General features: G+C 35.5%; 1 protein-coding gene across 2 annotated transcripts; it reads right to left on the minus strand.

The window, feature by feature from the left end:
• Positions 1-356: 356 nt before the first annotated feature.
• On the minus strand, positions 357-14,341 carry ric8a (RIC8 guanine nucleotide exchange factor A). Of its 2 annotated transcripts, XM_079414131.1 has the most exons (11): positions 14,135-14,312; positions 12,327-12,374; positions 12,035-12,052; positions 8,762-9,388; positions 3,829-3,923; positions 3,400-3,550; positions 2,640-2,735; positions 2,416-2,560; positions 1,488-1,632; positions 1,289-1,408; positions 357-1,202 (listed from the first exon to the last, which is right to left on the minus strand). In XM_079414131.1, exons 1-11 carry the CDS (start codon positions 14,222-14,224, stop codon positions 1,067-1,069), a joined length of 1,671 nt encoding a protein of 556 aa, XP_079270257.1. In that variant the 5' UTR covers positions 14,225-14,312; the 3' UTR covers positions 357-1,066. The 2 variants fall into 2 exon arrangements, with proteins under 2 accessions (XP_079270257.1, XP_079270258.1); XM_079414132.1 differs by lacking the exon at positions 12,035-12,052 and having other exon boundaries at positions 14,135-14,341.
• Positions 14,342-15,650: the final 1,309 nt, after the last annotated feature.

Raw genomic sequence — 15,650 nt, forward strand, 5'->3', positions numbered from 1 at the left:
TGTACTTTTTATGATTTAATTAATTATTAGTGTTTCATTAAGCTCACAAACCCCTGCAGTTCCTTTACGGACCCCAGTTGGGGAAATCTTAATGTAATGTAATTTTACTTTAACACATGGAATATATTTTCTTTGTATTTGTATTTTATATCAGCATGGTACAAGTTCCCAATTTAAATCAATGTGATAAACAAGTTAGGTCAACAGTAATCAAAAAGTAATCTGATTACATTACCTAATATGCATAATATAATGGATTGCGGTTACGTTACTAACATACAACATTAATGATATAAAAATATCAACATTGTATTAACAAAAGGCAGGTGTATAAAACATCTCAAATAAGAGACAATGAAAAAATTCAGGTCTTTTATTATAATCTCACAATACATTTTTTTAAAACACAATGTGATACAAATTATACAACATTTCCTTCAGTCTTTCTCATGTAACTACAGGGGCCACCAATAACAATATACAGCAGTTTTTCCTTTTACCACACAGAACAAAAGAAAAGTTGATCACAGGAGGCTTTATATCATCCTGGGTAAACAAAAAAAATGCTGAACTGTCCTTTCTCATAAAATCACATCTCATATACTATGTATATATTGTAACTTATAAAAACTCCCCTGTCAGCTCATCCTAAAACCAAGTGAATGAATAATTAAATAAATAAATATCAAGGCTCTGTTCCTGTCTTTACCCAGTGTCACATTTGTTTTCTTCTCAGATGACTTACTAAATGAAAAATAAAATCCGTGATGTATGGTTCCATTAAATGAATCCTGTTATATTAATAAACTGTGCAACCAAACCATATTTTCATTGTCATTGTACAGAAAATATTACCTAAAGACAGGCCAACACAATAAACCTCAAATGAGACGAAATAACAATCACCAGGTGTTTTCCTTTGGAGTAAAAACAAAGCATTTAAATCTTAATGAGTCAAACGATTCAATTCTTTTATATGATTCACAATAAGCTTTTGTTTTCGATTAGAATTAAATAAGCAATCCTATCCGTCCTGTTAAAAGACTCGAGACGCATTTCAGGAGAGTTAGTTTGTGTCACTGTCGCTGTCAGAATTATTGGACTCTCCGAACTGTTGGCTGGCTAAATAATGAAGCTCTTGTGGCTCCAATGAAGTCATTTTACCATCAGCTCCGATCTTCATTGGCTGGATCACCTGCTCCCTGAAAGAAAAGCATGTTTGCTGCTACTTACAGTTGACAGTATACTATTTTGAAAGCATCGCTGCTTCCTGTAGTCGATTTATTACCTGGAGAGTTTGTCGAACATGTTGACCAGTTTCATGGCTTCGTATTCTTTTTGCTCTTCAGTCATTCCCTCCATAGGGTTGGGCTGCTCCTCCTCCACACGGCCTGTCACTGGATTGATGCTGTTCGACACAAAAGACAAATGTTTCAGATTTATTTCTAATTTAGTGATGGCCTTTTTGGTTTCTGATAATGACGTACTGAGGCTTTGCCTCTCTGTACTCCTCTGTATCGCTGTCCTCATCTTCTGAGTAATGGCCAGGGTCTCGGCCACCTCTCATCAGTCCCCGAGCAGCCAACAGCCCCGCTGCATTACCATAACCTGTGTACTTGATAAACCTGGAAACTGACAGACAGAAAATAATAGATTATTTATTATAAAAGATTATTTCTCTTCAACTTTTGTCTATATGTATATATATATATATATATATATATATATATATATATATATATATATATATATATATATATATATATATATATATATTACAGTGCCCTCCAAAAGTATTGGAACAGTAAAGTCAACTGCTCTGTTGGCTGTGGAGTCAAGACATATACAAATATGATTAAAAGATGAATATGAGACAAAACTACAGAATGTCACATTTTATTATGGGGTGATTCAAGACATACTGTAGATGTTTTACCAGCTAAGAAGATCAGCACTTTTAGAGTTTCATCCCTCTATCTGATGTGAGCATAAGTATTGGAACAGTTGCCTCACAGGTCTTTCTAAGTGATCAGCTGTGTCCTGTTGCATTAATTCTTCAGATATTAAAAGACAGATACACAGACATTCTGTAGTTTTGTCTCATATTCATCTTTTAATCATATTTGCAAATGGCATGACTCCACAGCCAACAGAGCAATTTTGTCTTTACTGTTCCAATACTTTTGGAGGGCACTGTATGTATGTATGTATGTATGTATATATATATATATATATATATATATATATATATATATATATATATATATATATATATATATATATATATATATATATAATATTATATTATAATCTATCAAATAAATGTACTGGTGTTCCTAAAAAAAGGTTTTGCTCTAAAAAAAAAAAAAATACACTCTAGTGATTTTGTGTATTTTTAATAATATTGTAACATACCACTCTCCTTGCACAGCACAAACAGGAACTCAGCCGCACAGTGCTTCACATCCGTGTCTATGTGTGTCATTAGACGCACTAGCTTGTTTCGTAGAGCGTTCCCGACCTCAGGTCTGTTTTTGACATCTCGTAATGGTGGAAGCACCTGCATAGACACAACCATACATTTTCATTACCAAAAAAACATCCACCAAGTTCACAGTCGAGTTTTCATCCAATCTCACCTTCATTCGTAAAAACCTCCTGGTCTCTCTGTGGATGCGAGCGCTCTCCGTTAGTAGATTTAACGAGGGCAGCAGGGTTTCCTTCAGCTTGTTTCCCTGGAAATACAACATCAACAGGTGGAGACGTGAGCAGTTAAATTGTTGTACGCTGGAGCTCCAGCTGTGTCCTGGTGTAGAAATCCCTCAAAGGATTCCCATCACACACAGCACAAAAACAATAACAAACCAACCAGCACAAGCAGGCTACCAGAAAAGAAAGAACAAAAATAACTTTGTCGTGGGTGTTTCACCTCAACAGAACCAGGTACAACACAGCAAAAATCAAGCCCAATGTATTTGTATAGCTGTATGAATCTGGGTAAGGTTGGATATACTTATAGAGGTCTGTAAATTAATAAGATAATTAATTAAATTTTCATTAGAACTTTTCTAAATTTTTTGATTGAGAAGTTTGACATACATTATACATGAAAAGGAAAAAGCAATAATTAAAAAGTAAAAAGTAAAAAAAAAAAAAATATCAATTTGTTTATTCATTAAAATGATTTATAATAAATTACATTTAGTATATAAATAAGTGTGATTTTGGACCAATGAGATTTCACTGTGGGCGGAGCTACCAACCAAGTGACAAAAAAAATGTCTTTATGTGTGACAGTGTTGCCATTTTTAACAAACACTAGAAGAAATGTGATTTATCACAATATTGACGTATGAGGAACATCATACGTTTGCACAAAAGCAACATTTGATTGCTCACCCGGTCGAGTCTTTTCTCCATAAACTCCAGCAGCACCTTGACGGCGTCCATGTTGACGCCCATGTACTCGATAGAGCCCTGCTGGACTTTAGGCATCAGCAAGACATCAAGACACGGAAGCGGCAGGTTCCCCAGAAGGTTCACCGTGTGGCTGTAAAACAAATTCACATCAAATTTGGTTTCCTTTTACAAACTAATTGAGATTGAGATCCCTGTGGGTCTGCTCTAATTTGTTACCAAACTCTACAAATCAGATCAAGACACATGGTGAGAATCTGTGCCAGTGTGTCACTGTTTCAAACTAATTTACATGATTCAGTTGTGCTTAAATCCGTTTAATGCGTTATTGAGAAACGGTATCCTTGCCTTAATAAACCTCTGTGTATCTAAACCTTTTGCCCTGCTGTGTGTGTGTGTGTGTGTACCTACCTGTGCATCTCCTCTGTGCGCTCCTCTCCCTCGGAGGTGCTCATGATGCAGTGTCTCAGTATGGCACCCAGGTGTCTGTAAGTGGCTGCTTCCTCCTGCAACACACACAGACACACACACACACACACACACACACACCAGCATAACGCAAGTCCCATGAAACCACATTAGATCTGCATCACTAATTAAACACTGTTATTTACACTGTGAGAACAGATCTAATTGAGTAATGCTTATTCAGCAAGATGTGAAAATGAAATTGACACGCCTTCATGGGATTATGAGAAAATTTGAAAATTAATAATACCTTATTTTCTTATCAAAATATTAAGAGGCAGGCATAATAACACTTTTAATTTGCAGCAGGGAATGCACAATCCCCATTATTGGCTTATAAGTGTTTTTTTTTACTACCACAGATCAGAATAACGGTATCATCTTATTTTTTCAGGCTTAAACAATATTAACTTTTTATGACAGATTTGAAAAATATGAAGGTTTAATTCAAATATATTGACAGAAATCATTCTAATATGCTGACAGATTAAATATTTGAGTAATGGTGGCTTAAAATTCTGTTTTGCCATTACATTATAGCTTTTTATAATATAATATAATATAAGAACCACATATTTTAAAATATATTAAAATAGAAAACAGTTACTCTAAATAGTAATACATTAATGATAATGTACATGTATTTAGACTTTTTAATATGCATATGCATGCAATTAATATGCATATTATATTAAATTATACTATAATCAGACTTTGGACTTGTTGTAATTATTGTTTGCAGCATTTGTATCTTTGTAAATGTGTTTTTTCCTTTGATATGTTGCAACACATTTACTGTGTTTGTATATTTTGTTTATATATCCTCCTGAGACCCAGCTATGGAGTTTTTGCCTCTGTAGTGGACATTCTATTTCAGTGAATTTCTCTGAGACCTCACATGTCACAGTTGTAAGTCTGGATGTCCTGTACAGAGCACATTCAGGGCTTTATAGAGATACTAAATCATTGGATGTTTCACCATGACCACTCCCTCTCCTAGGTCTTTCAAAATGGCTAAATTTAATTTAGTGAAAATTTTTACATCCTTATGGAAATATGATTATATTTTGTAATTGTCATTTAAATCTGAATATTTTTCAAATTGTTTGTCATAGAGCAACATCTCATAAAATGTTATTATGTCCACTGTAGAGGACACCAGGACTAAAATTATGTTTATTATGCATTTTGGGAGACATAACAATTGAACAAAATAAATTATATATCCATTTTGTTATGAAATATTAGATATTATTATGAAAATCTGGCCAATTATTACTCCCATTATGACAATTATTTTTTCAACATGCTGTCCCAACAGCAACCAGGAAAACCAGTTTATGGACATTTTTACACACATATTTCATAAAACAAAATGGTATATCAAATCGTTTTGTTATATATTTTATAACATAGTTGAGAATCATCCTTAAAGTTTAGAAGAAAAAAATCCTGAAACCTAAAAATGTATTGGTGATTTTTTGCCTTTTTGATGTCTATTCATGCCATTTTATTTTTAGAAAAACTTAGTCCAAGTGTTCTCTACAGAGGACATAGAATAAAATATATAATTTAAAAAAAAAATGTTAATTTTCCATTTTTTTTTCTAATGCTCTAAACAATGTAATGACATGAAAAAATACTAAATTCACAAAGCTTTTTTTTGGGGGGGGGGGGGGGGGGGGGGGTCTCAGGAGGATATACAGTGCTGCTTGAAAGTTTGTGAACCCTTTAGAATTTTCGATATTTCTGCATAAATATGACCCAAAGCATCATCAGATTTTTGTATAAGTCCTGAAAGTAGACAATGAGAACTGAATCAAACAAGTGAGAGAAAAATATTTTCTTTGTCATTTATATATTGAGAAAAATTATCCAGCGTTACATATCTGTGCATTGCAAAAACAGCAAAACAGGCCCAAGCCATGATACTACCACCACCATGTTTTTACAGATGGGATAAGATTCTTAAGCTGGAATGCAGTGTGTTCTTTTCTCCGAACATAATAGCTTCTCATTTAAACCAATAAGCTCTATTTTGGTTTCATCCATCCATTAAACCTTTCTCCAATAGTCCTCTGGCTTGTCCACATGATCTTTAGTAAGCAATTTTCTTTTTGGAGAACAGTGGCTTTGTTCTTGCAACTCTGCCATGCACACCATGGTTGCTCAGTGTTCTCCTGATGGTGGGCTCATGAACATTAACATTAGCTAATGTGAGAAAGGCCTTTAACTGCTTAGAAGTTACCCTGGGAACTTTTTCAACCTCGCAGACTATTACACGTTCTGCTTTGGAGTGATCTTTGTTGGTCGACCACTTCTCGGGAAGGTAACAGTGGTCTCCAATTTCCTCCATTTGTACACAATCTGTCTGACTGTGAATTTGTGGAGTCCACACTCTTTTCTTTTTTCTATCCTGATGAGCAACATCAACTCTTTTTCCGAGGTCCTCAGTAATCTCCTTTGTTCGTGACATGATTCACTTCCACAAACATGATCAGATTTTGATAGATCCCTGTTCTTTGAATAAAACAGGTTCAGACTGAAAAACACCTCTGAAAACATAAATCAGACTGAAAACACCTCTGCACAGATATGTAACACTGGATCATTTTTTTCAATAAATAAATGACAAAGAAAATATTTTTCTCTCACTTGTTTGATTGGGTTCTCTTCGTCTACTTTAAGGACTTGTGCGAAAATCTGATGTTTTGAGTCCTATTTATGCAGAAATATAGAAAATTCTAAATGGTTCACAAACTTTCAAGCAGCACTGTATATATAATACACACACACACAGTGCTGCTTGAAAGTTTGTGAACCCTTTAGAATATACAGTTCAAAATACAATTTTAAATATATACATTGCTTTAATAAAATAAAATAATTTAAATTTTGCACTGTTGCATTATTTTCATGAAAATTAAGAACATCTTCCCCTTTATATGGGCAAAACAGTATTTAGTCAGCCACCAATTGTGCAAGTTCTCCCACTTAAAAAGATGAGAGACGCCTGTAATTTTCATAATTTTTCATCAGGTACACTTCAACTATGAGAGACAGAATGGGGGAAAGAATCCAGGAAATCACATTGTAGGATTTTTAAATAATTTATTTGCAAATTATGGTGGAAAATAAGTATTTGGTCAATAACAAAAGTTCATCTCAATACTTTGTTATATACCCTTTGTTGGCAATGACAGAGGTCAAACGTTTTCTGTAAGTCTTCACAAGGTTTTCACACACTGTTGCTGGTATTTTGGCCCATTCCTCCATGCAGATCTCCTCTAGAGCAGTGATGTTTTGGGGCTGTCGCTGGGCAACATGGACTTTCAACTCCCTCCAAAGATTTTCTATGGGGTTGAGATCTGGAGACTGGCTAGGCCACTCCAGGACCTTGAAATGCTTCTTACGAAGCCACTCCTTCGTTGCTCGGGCGGTGTGTTTGGGATCATTGTCATGCTGAAAGACCCAGCCACGTTTCATCTTCAATGCCCTTGCTGATGGAAGGAGGTTTTCACTCAAAATCTCACGATACATGGCCCCATTCATTCTTTCCTTTACACGGATCAGTCGTCCTGGTCCCTTTGCAGAAAAACAGCCCCAAAGCATGATGTTTCCACCCCCATGCTTCACAGTAGGTATGGTGTTCTTTGGATGCAACTCAGCATTCTTTCTCCTCCAAACACGACGAGTTGAGTTTTTACCAAAAAGTTCTATTTTGGTTTCATCTGACCATATGACATTCTCCCAATCCTCTTCTGGATCATCCAAATGCTCTCTAGCAAACTTCAGACGGGCCCGGACATGTACTGGCTTAAGCAGGGGGACACGTCTGGCACTGCAGGATTTGAGTCCCTGGTGGTGTAGTGTGTTACTGATGGTAGCCTTTGTTACTTTGGTCCCAGCTCTCTGCAGGTCATTCACTAGGTCCCCCCGTGTGGTTCTGGGACTTTTGCTCACCATTCTTGTGATCATTTTGACCCCACGGGGTGAGATCTTGCGTGGAGCCCCAGATCGAGGGATATTATCAGTGGTCTTGTATGTCTTCCATTTTCTAATAATTGCTCCCACAGTTGATTTCTTCACACCAAGCTGCTTGCCTATTACAGATTCAGTCTTCCCAGCCTGGTGCAGGTCTACAATTTTGTTTCTGGTGTCCTTCGACAGCTCTTTGGTCTTGGCCATAGTGGAGTTTGGAGTGTGACTGTTTGAGGTTGTGGACAGGTATCTTTTATACTGATAACGAGTTGCCATTAATACAGGTAACGAGTGGAGGACAGAGGAGCCTCTTAAAGAAGAAGTTACAGGTCTGTGAGAGCCAGAAATCTTGCTTGTTTGTAGGTGACCAAATACTTATTTTACCGAGGAATTTACCAATTAATTCATTAAAAATCCTACAATGTGATTTCCTGGATTCTTTCCCCCCATTCTGTCTCTCATAGTTGAAGTGTACCTATGATGAAAATTACAGGCCTCTCTCATCTTTTTAAGTGGGAGAACGTGCACAATTGGTGGCTGACTAAATACTTTTTTGGCCAACTGTATATATATATATATATATATATATATATATATTTTTGAATTCCATTACAATACATCAGCTTCTTCTAAAATACTATATTGTTTTTTATTGTATTTTCTCAAAATGCAAAAATTCCTAAACAAAAGTAGGAATTGTGGTATTTAATGCAAAATAAATATAACTATATATACACACATATTCTCTACAGGTTTTGTGAGATTCACCAATTGAACTTGGCCAAAAATGATATTCCTGCATATAATCAGGGCTCTAAATTCAGGACACAGCAGCACTGTCACTGTTTGACTGCAAAACATTGCTTGACAAATAAATGTGGTGGCACAGTCTCACCTCATCCACCTTGCGGCGGTTGGAATCAAAGGTGACGTTAAAGAGGATCTTCAGGATCTCCATGGCTCGCTCCGTCTCCTGTCTCCCGAGCGGGGGCAGCTCTGAGCAGCCGTTGAAGCCGGCACGTGCCACCTCGTACGTGTCGGGCCAGCAGAGGCCGAGCGTGGCATCCAGAGCCTCGGACAGCAGACTGACCCCCCGCAGCTCGCGGGCCAGCTGGGCTCTTACGTCCACACGCAGGGCGGTGATCAGGAACGTGAGGCGCAGGTCGAAGAATCGCACATCGTGGTTCCACTGCGGCTCGCGGCACTGTTTCAGCCTCTCGGCCAATCCCACGATCAGCTGGAGCTCCGCCCCCACCTCCTGAGCCGCCTCGCTGTTGAACACGATGTTGCACAAGCACTTCAGGGCCTCCACGATCACTTCCAGGTCTGGGATCTCGGGCGTGAAGCCCTCACCCTGACTGAGGCCGGCATGTAGGATCAGGATCTGCACGGCGTGGCGGGTGGCAAAGGGAAGCAGGCTCTTCTTGTCACGGGACAGGATGCGGATGGTTTCCAGGCAGGCCAGCTGACAGGTCGGCTGGAGGTCTCTCTCCAGGAAGCCCAGCACTAACTCGCCCAGACGCTGAGAGGTGAGAGAGAGATACAGTGAACAGCAGCAACCATCTCTTCACCATCACCTTATGGGCCAGCGGTTCTCAACTGGTTTTGCTTCAAAATCCAGATTTACTTTGAATTTTTACTACTTAACAAAAGAAATGTAAAAACTATAATATAAATACATAAAATAAAAGTATAAAAAAAATTACATTAGTACATGTTTTAATGATTTTGAAAGTCTCTTACGCTCACCAAGGTTGCATTTATGTGATCAAAAATACAGTAAAAACTGCAAAATGGTGAAATGTTACTACAATTTAGAAAGAAAATGTTGTTTATTTTAATATATTTAAAATGTCATTTATTTCTGTGATGGCAAAGCTAAAATCATTCAGACCTTTGGAAATCACTAATATCCTGATTTAATGCTCAAGAAACAGATCTTAGTATTATTAATGTTGAAAACAGTTGTGCTGCTTAATATTTGTGTGTAAACATTTTTATTTGAAATTAGAATAGAAAGCAGCATTTATTTAAAATATAAATCTTTTGTAACATTATAAACGTATTTACTATAACATTTGGTCAATTCAATGCATCCTTGTTGAATAAAACTATTCATTTCTTTCTTTCAAAAAAACAAAAACAAATCTTGACTGACAACCATTCAAAGGGTAGTTCATATATTTTAGATTTTAAATATAAATTCTTAAACTGTAGATATAAAAAGATATTAAAATAAATTAAAAATACAAATATATACCTATATTTAAAAATTCACAACCTATAAATACATATATTACAAAATACATGAAAATGACATGCCTGTGACACTATCAAAACTTCAAAATTAAGAAACCCACCAATTGAGAAACACTGTTACAGGCTTCATGAGAAAATCTCATGGCTGTTATTTTCATGTGATTCAATGTGGTTAAAAACGCTCAGCTTTGAATTCATGTTTTGAAACATACCTGAGACCTGTTTATGCTAGAGTAGCAGCATAACAACATTACGTCAATGTTTTTTCTCCGCTCTTCCCAAGGTAATTTAATGAACCACATTGGGTGTTGTAGAAATAGACACCTGGAGTTCCTGAGAGGGATCATTCATTATTGTTAAAGCAGACAGTTTGCTATATACACGGGTGGATTCTCCCTGACTGTGTTTCACTGCCAAGACCTCCAGCTGTCTCACTGTAGAATTTACAGTTACAGAATTTACAGAGTCCAACTGTGACACGTCCTAACATAACCCAGTCAAGCAATGAACAAAATTAGATCTGTTTGAAACACATCCAAATATAACAGCATTATAGAGATACAGTCTTTTCCAGGGGTCTACCGTTTTATTGTAAAATGCTATAAAAATACACTTTAGAAATAATTATGTACTAAAAATTATTTAGAATTTATACAAATATTTTTAAAATAATATTTTAAGAATTTATTTTGGTTTTAGTATAAATTAAATGATTATCATTAAATTAAAACAGCGACAAAACTTGTCTTTATAATTTGACCAAAAATAGCAGCAAAGCGTTATCACAGTTTTGTTTAAACTGGCGTCCACAGAAAATAAGAGAAAAATTACAAAAATATATTTTTAACCAATGCATTGTAAAAGTGCTATAGAAATACATTTTAATAATAAATATGAATGATTGTTTTGAATTCATACAAATATTTTCCAGATAAAAATATAATGATATCTTTTGGCTTTAGTACAGATTAATTCAATTAAGTTGCAACAAAAATATTATCACTCTAAACTATTTTTCCTCACACAGTATAAAGAGAAAGACGGTCCCTTGCAATGCAGTCATCATGTTTGGGGGTCCTTGGCATCAAAAGGTTTCAAAATCATTGGTCTATACACCTCAGTGCAAATGTGATTTACTGTCATTTTTGTAAAGTGCTATAAGGGATGTTGTAAAACAATAATTAAAATGGTCAACCTTTATATAAGAGACTAGAATCAAAAACAGCAATGAAGAAAACTGCATGTCAGGTCATATTAGAAACAAAAGCAAAAATGTGGTCAGCAAAAGTGCAGTTTAGGAACAGGATGACCATAGAACTCAACACTAAAACTAACACACACAAAAAAAATTAAATATGGTAATAGCCAAATCTGCACTAAAAGCAATCCTATTTTTGCATGAATTTATGACTAACATTTTATAGTTTGCATAAAGCATTGATTTTTCTCTGCTTTCCTCAACCCACCAGTATAGACCTGCGAGCCATTTTTGGGTCGTGACCCATCAGTTGAGAACCGCTAGTCTAGATATTAGCAGCGGCCATTAAAAAGCTCATATTGATCGACTACTAATTTCAACATCACAAATGTGCTCAAATGGGAAAATATTGCAATTCAAATGAGACAGCATACAGATAAAGATATCATGCTTGGCTTGTTTCTGAACCACATTGATTCCCATGAAACATTCTCCATCCATCTCAACACAGTGTCCTCTTATAAAAGCCCAAAGTGTATTTCTTTATATTTTTGGAATGATCCTGTGATGTGATACTATAAAACCTTCTTTGTTTTACAGCGAAGTCAAAACACCAGATTCATCTAGCATTAGCCAATTAGGAATGAGAAATAGGCTTTGGGTTCTATGCTAATGCTACTCTACATCTAAAACACCGAGCTACCCATATACCTCTTGCAAGTGTCCATCCTACCGAAAATGCAAGCAAGCATATAAAGTCAAAGAAAGAACACATTGCAATAGCGGTGCTATGAAATATGATTTATTTGACATCACCTGATTTAAGCACACTAGCTTCTAATATTTATTGGAAATCAATTGAAGATTTTGGCATTGAAATATTAATGAATATTCACAAATACTTAAAGTAATGTATCTAACATGGCTAGACAAAGCATTGAAAAGCTCATTGTTCAGGGTTGAATTGCTGACTGCTTGCATTATGATGTCGAATAAGGCTTACCTCTCGGTCTTCCTCCTCCCCAGGGGTAAATGAAAAACAGTGTGATTTCTAAAAGAGAAGAAAAACAACATAATATGAAATCCAAACACAAACATTTATGCACGAATGCAAAAGATACTACAAAGGAATAGTTCACCACAATTTTAATTTGTTGAAAATTTATGCACCCTCAGGTCATCCAAGATGTAGATGAGTTTGTTTCTAAATCGGAACAGATTTAGAGAAATATAGCATAACATCACTTGCTCACCAATGGATCCTGTGCAGTGAATGGGTGCCGTCAGAATGAGAATCCAAACAGCTGATAAAAACAGTCCATCAATGAACATTTTGTGAAGCAAAAAGCTGCGTGTTTGTAATGAAGAAAATCATCATTAAGGAAATTGAAAGGGTTAGTTCACTCAAAAATGAAAATTCTGTCATTAATTACTCACCCTCATGTCGTTCCAAACCCGTAAGACCTTCGTTCATCTTCGGAACACAAATGAAGATATTTTTGATGGAAACCATTAGCTACTTCTGGTCAAAATACAAGACTATAATCCATAATAATGCTAAAGTCCATCGCCTTTTGTCAAAAATCCACCTATATATTTGTTAAAAACAGTTAATTTGGACTCTTTTTGCATGTAAACAGAGACTGAAATCAATATTACGGACAGAAAACTTGTATTTTACCTGGAAACAATGGTTTGAAGTTAAAAACGCCTTAATGATGGATTTGTTTATTACAAACACACAGCTTTACGCTTCACAAGATGTTAAATGATGGACTGAAGTTGTGTGGATTATTGTGATGTTTTATCAGCTGTTGGACTCTCATTCTGACGGCACCCATCCACTGCAGAGGATCCATTGCTGAGCAAGAGATGCAATGCTAATCAAATTAAATTATAATATTAATTTATAATCTCTTGATATGTATCAGTTCTGTCCTAAAGCATGATTAGAGTGCTTAACTGCATGAACCTCTGTGATACCGGCTCACGAATCATCAGGATCAGCCTAAGAAATCTGTTTATGTTGCTTGAGTCCTAATCCAACCAACGTCACACAAAGTTCTTTAACTCATATGACTTTCTTTTTGGATAAGCCCATTTCTGATTGAAATTAACCCACTAACCTATTTCCCATGTGGATCATTTGTTAAGAATTCAAAGGCCTGTCTGCTCTTGTTTTTTAAACCTTTTGATAGGACATTGCAGTACATGAAGTGCCAAACATCAGTGCATTAAGTAGATGACAAGAGGAGTAGAGTAAAGGTCTGCCTTACTGTTGACAGAGCACGTCAACTTTATTCAAGCTATTTTACTGTTGTAAAGAATTATGTAATGAATTTCCGAATGCCTGTCAGGATAACAACATGATAATTGACCATATGAACAAACCCGCTGGTATTCTATTCTATTCTTTATTTGAATATGATATTTCTCTGTTATTTCAATATTCTATTATATTCCTGTTTGTGTAATATTACGCAAAAACATAACCTTCCTGATAAATATCCACAGCTATACATGTAAATTATGTTCATTTTATATTCTTTACCAGTGAAATTAGTATGGATTTGCATACTTTGAAACATAATGTATTATTCTGATCATGGAAGTAGTTTTTTCCCCATGCAATATTTACTATTTGTAACAACTAAATGTCACAATGCAGTAAACTCTAAAATATGCAATATTTACAAAAATATATATCTGTTATTGTATTAAACAAAAAACACTTTTCATATGCACAAAACAGGCACATATTCACATGCATCACATTATAACAGTCCTGATTTAGCTGTATCTGATATATACCTCTTTATTAAAGGTCTGTAAAGCTGTCAGTGCGGCGTCCTGATCGCCTGTTTCCATCTTCTCTATGATGGCATTTAGGTCCATTTTCATCGCTGTTCCGCCCTTCTGCTTTCAGGAAGAGACAAAAATCATGTAAACAAAATCAGCTTCAATCCCCCAGCTTTACCCGAGCGATCCAGAAGCTCCTGTATGATGCGATTAAAGGAGGCTTGGAATCATGGGATTTGTAGTGAAGACTACCATAAAGCCTGCGCTTTGTTTGTTGTGATTGGCGCGGCTGTGCGAACGACGTCTTAACTGTCCAATCACAGACTGCTCGCAGGAGTGTCGCCAGCCAATCATGTTACAGAAGGCGGGACTTGAATCGGCACATGCTGCGGAGGATTGTGAGATATGTAGTCCAGAAAGAAAACCTCAGTGTAGCAATAAGATTATAAGAAATGTTCTTTGTTCTGTCTTCCTGCAGCTATTTGTTTTGGTCTCCTTTATTTGGTAAAAACTATTGAGACAAAGCAGTGAAAATGCAAAATAATGTCTGTATCGATAACTAAATTAAATAAATAAGTGTGAGTTATGTGTGAAGTGTAGATTAAATAACGTGAATTTTGTGGACAGGAAAAATAAACTTTTGTATTTGTTTTATCACTGTATTTACTCAATATTTTTTGGAAGAACTTAAAAACCTACATTAATAAAAAAAAACGGGTGTATGATAGAAATTTGTGTATTTGATGTAACATAGCCTTCTTTTGCATAATGATATTTTAGAATGTAATATAGCCTACACAACATGGGCTCTTTGCAAACCAAATTTCTCACATTTTATAAATAAAATACAGAAAACATTGTTACACTTTCATCTACTTTTTTTATTTTTTATTTCCCCCGTGGGGACCCCACAATGTCAAACATTTCTGGTTTTACTATCCTTGTGGGGACATTGAGACATTTGGAGATTTGTAGAATGAACAAGTACACACACACATACACACACACACACACACAGTACTGAAAATGTTTTAAAAGAGCTGAAATGTATAACTTTTTTCCTGCCACCTAATGGCATTAATAATGTAATTATGTCTTGCTATAAAAAATGCTTTCAAGATTCAAGATTCAAGATTTTTATTCGTCACATACACACTTATACAGAGGATAACCAGCAGTGAAATGTAAGTAAGCTTGATTGGATGATTGATTGGAAAAAATTATATATATATAAATTCCCCAATCAATCATTGTGGACCACTTCTTTATAGCAACATATATGTGACCCTGAACCACAAAAGCAGTCTTAAGTCGCCGGGGTATATTTGTAGCAATAGTCAAAAATACATTGCATGGGTCAAAATTATCGATTTTTCTTTTATGTCAAATATCATTAGGATATTAAATAAAGATCATGTTCCATGAAGATATTTTGTAAATTTCTTACCGTAAATATATCAAAACTTCATTTTTGATTAGTGATATGAATTGCTAAGAACTTAATTTGGACAACTTTACAGGCGATTTT

Source organism: Barbus barbus (genome assembly GCF_936440315.1).
Source record: "Barbus barbus genome assembly, chromosome: 50".
NCBI classification, from domain to species: Eukaryota; Metazoa; Chordata; class Actinopteri; order Cypriniformes; family Cyprinidae; genus Barbus; species Barbus barbus.

Excerpts from the sequence above, each read along its gene's own strand:
- ric8a (XM_079414131.1), bottom strand. The coding sequence starts at position 14,224 with ATGAAAATGGACCTAAATGCCATCATAGAGAAGATGGAAACAGGCGAT. Across the intron at positions 12,375-14,134 it reads TACAGACCTTTAATAAAGAG|AAATCACACTGTTTTTCATT; the intron begins GTATATATCAGA and ends CTTCTCTTTTAG. Across the intron at positions 2,561-2,639 it reads GGAGGTTTTTACGAATGAAG|GTGCTTCCACCATTACGAGA; the intron begins GTGAGATTGGAT and ends GTGTCTATGCAG.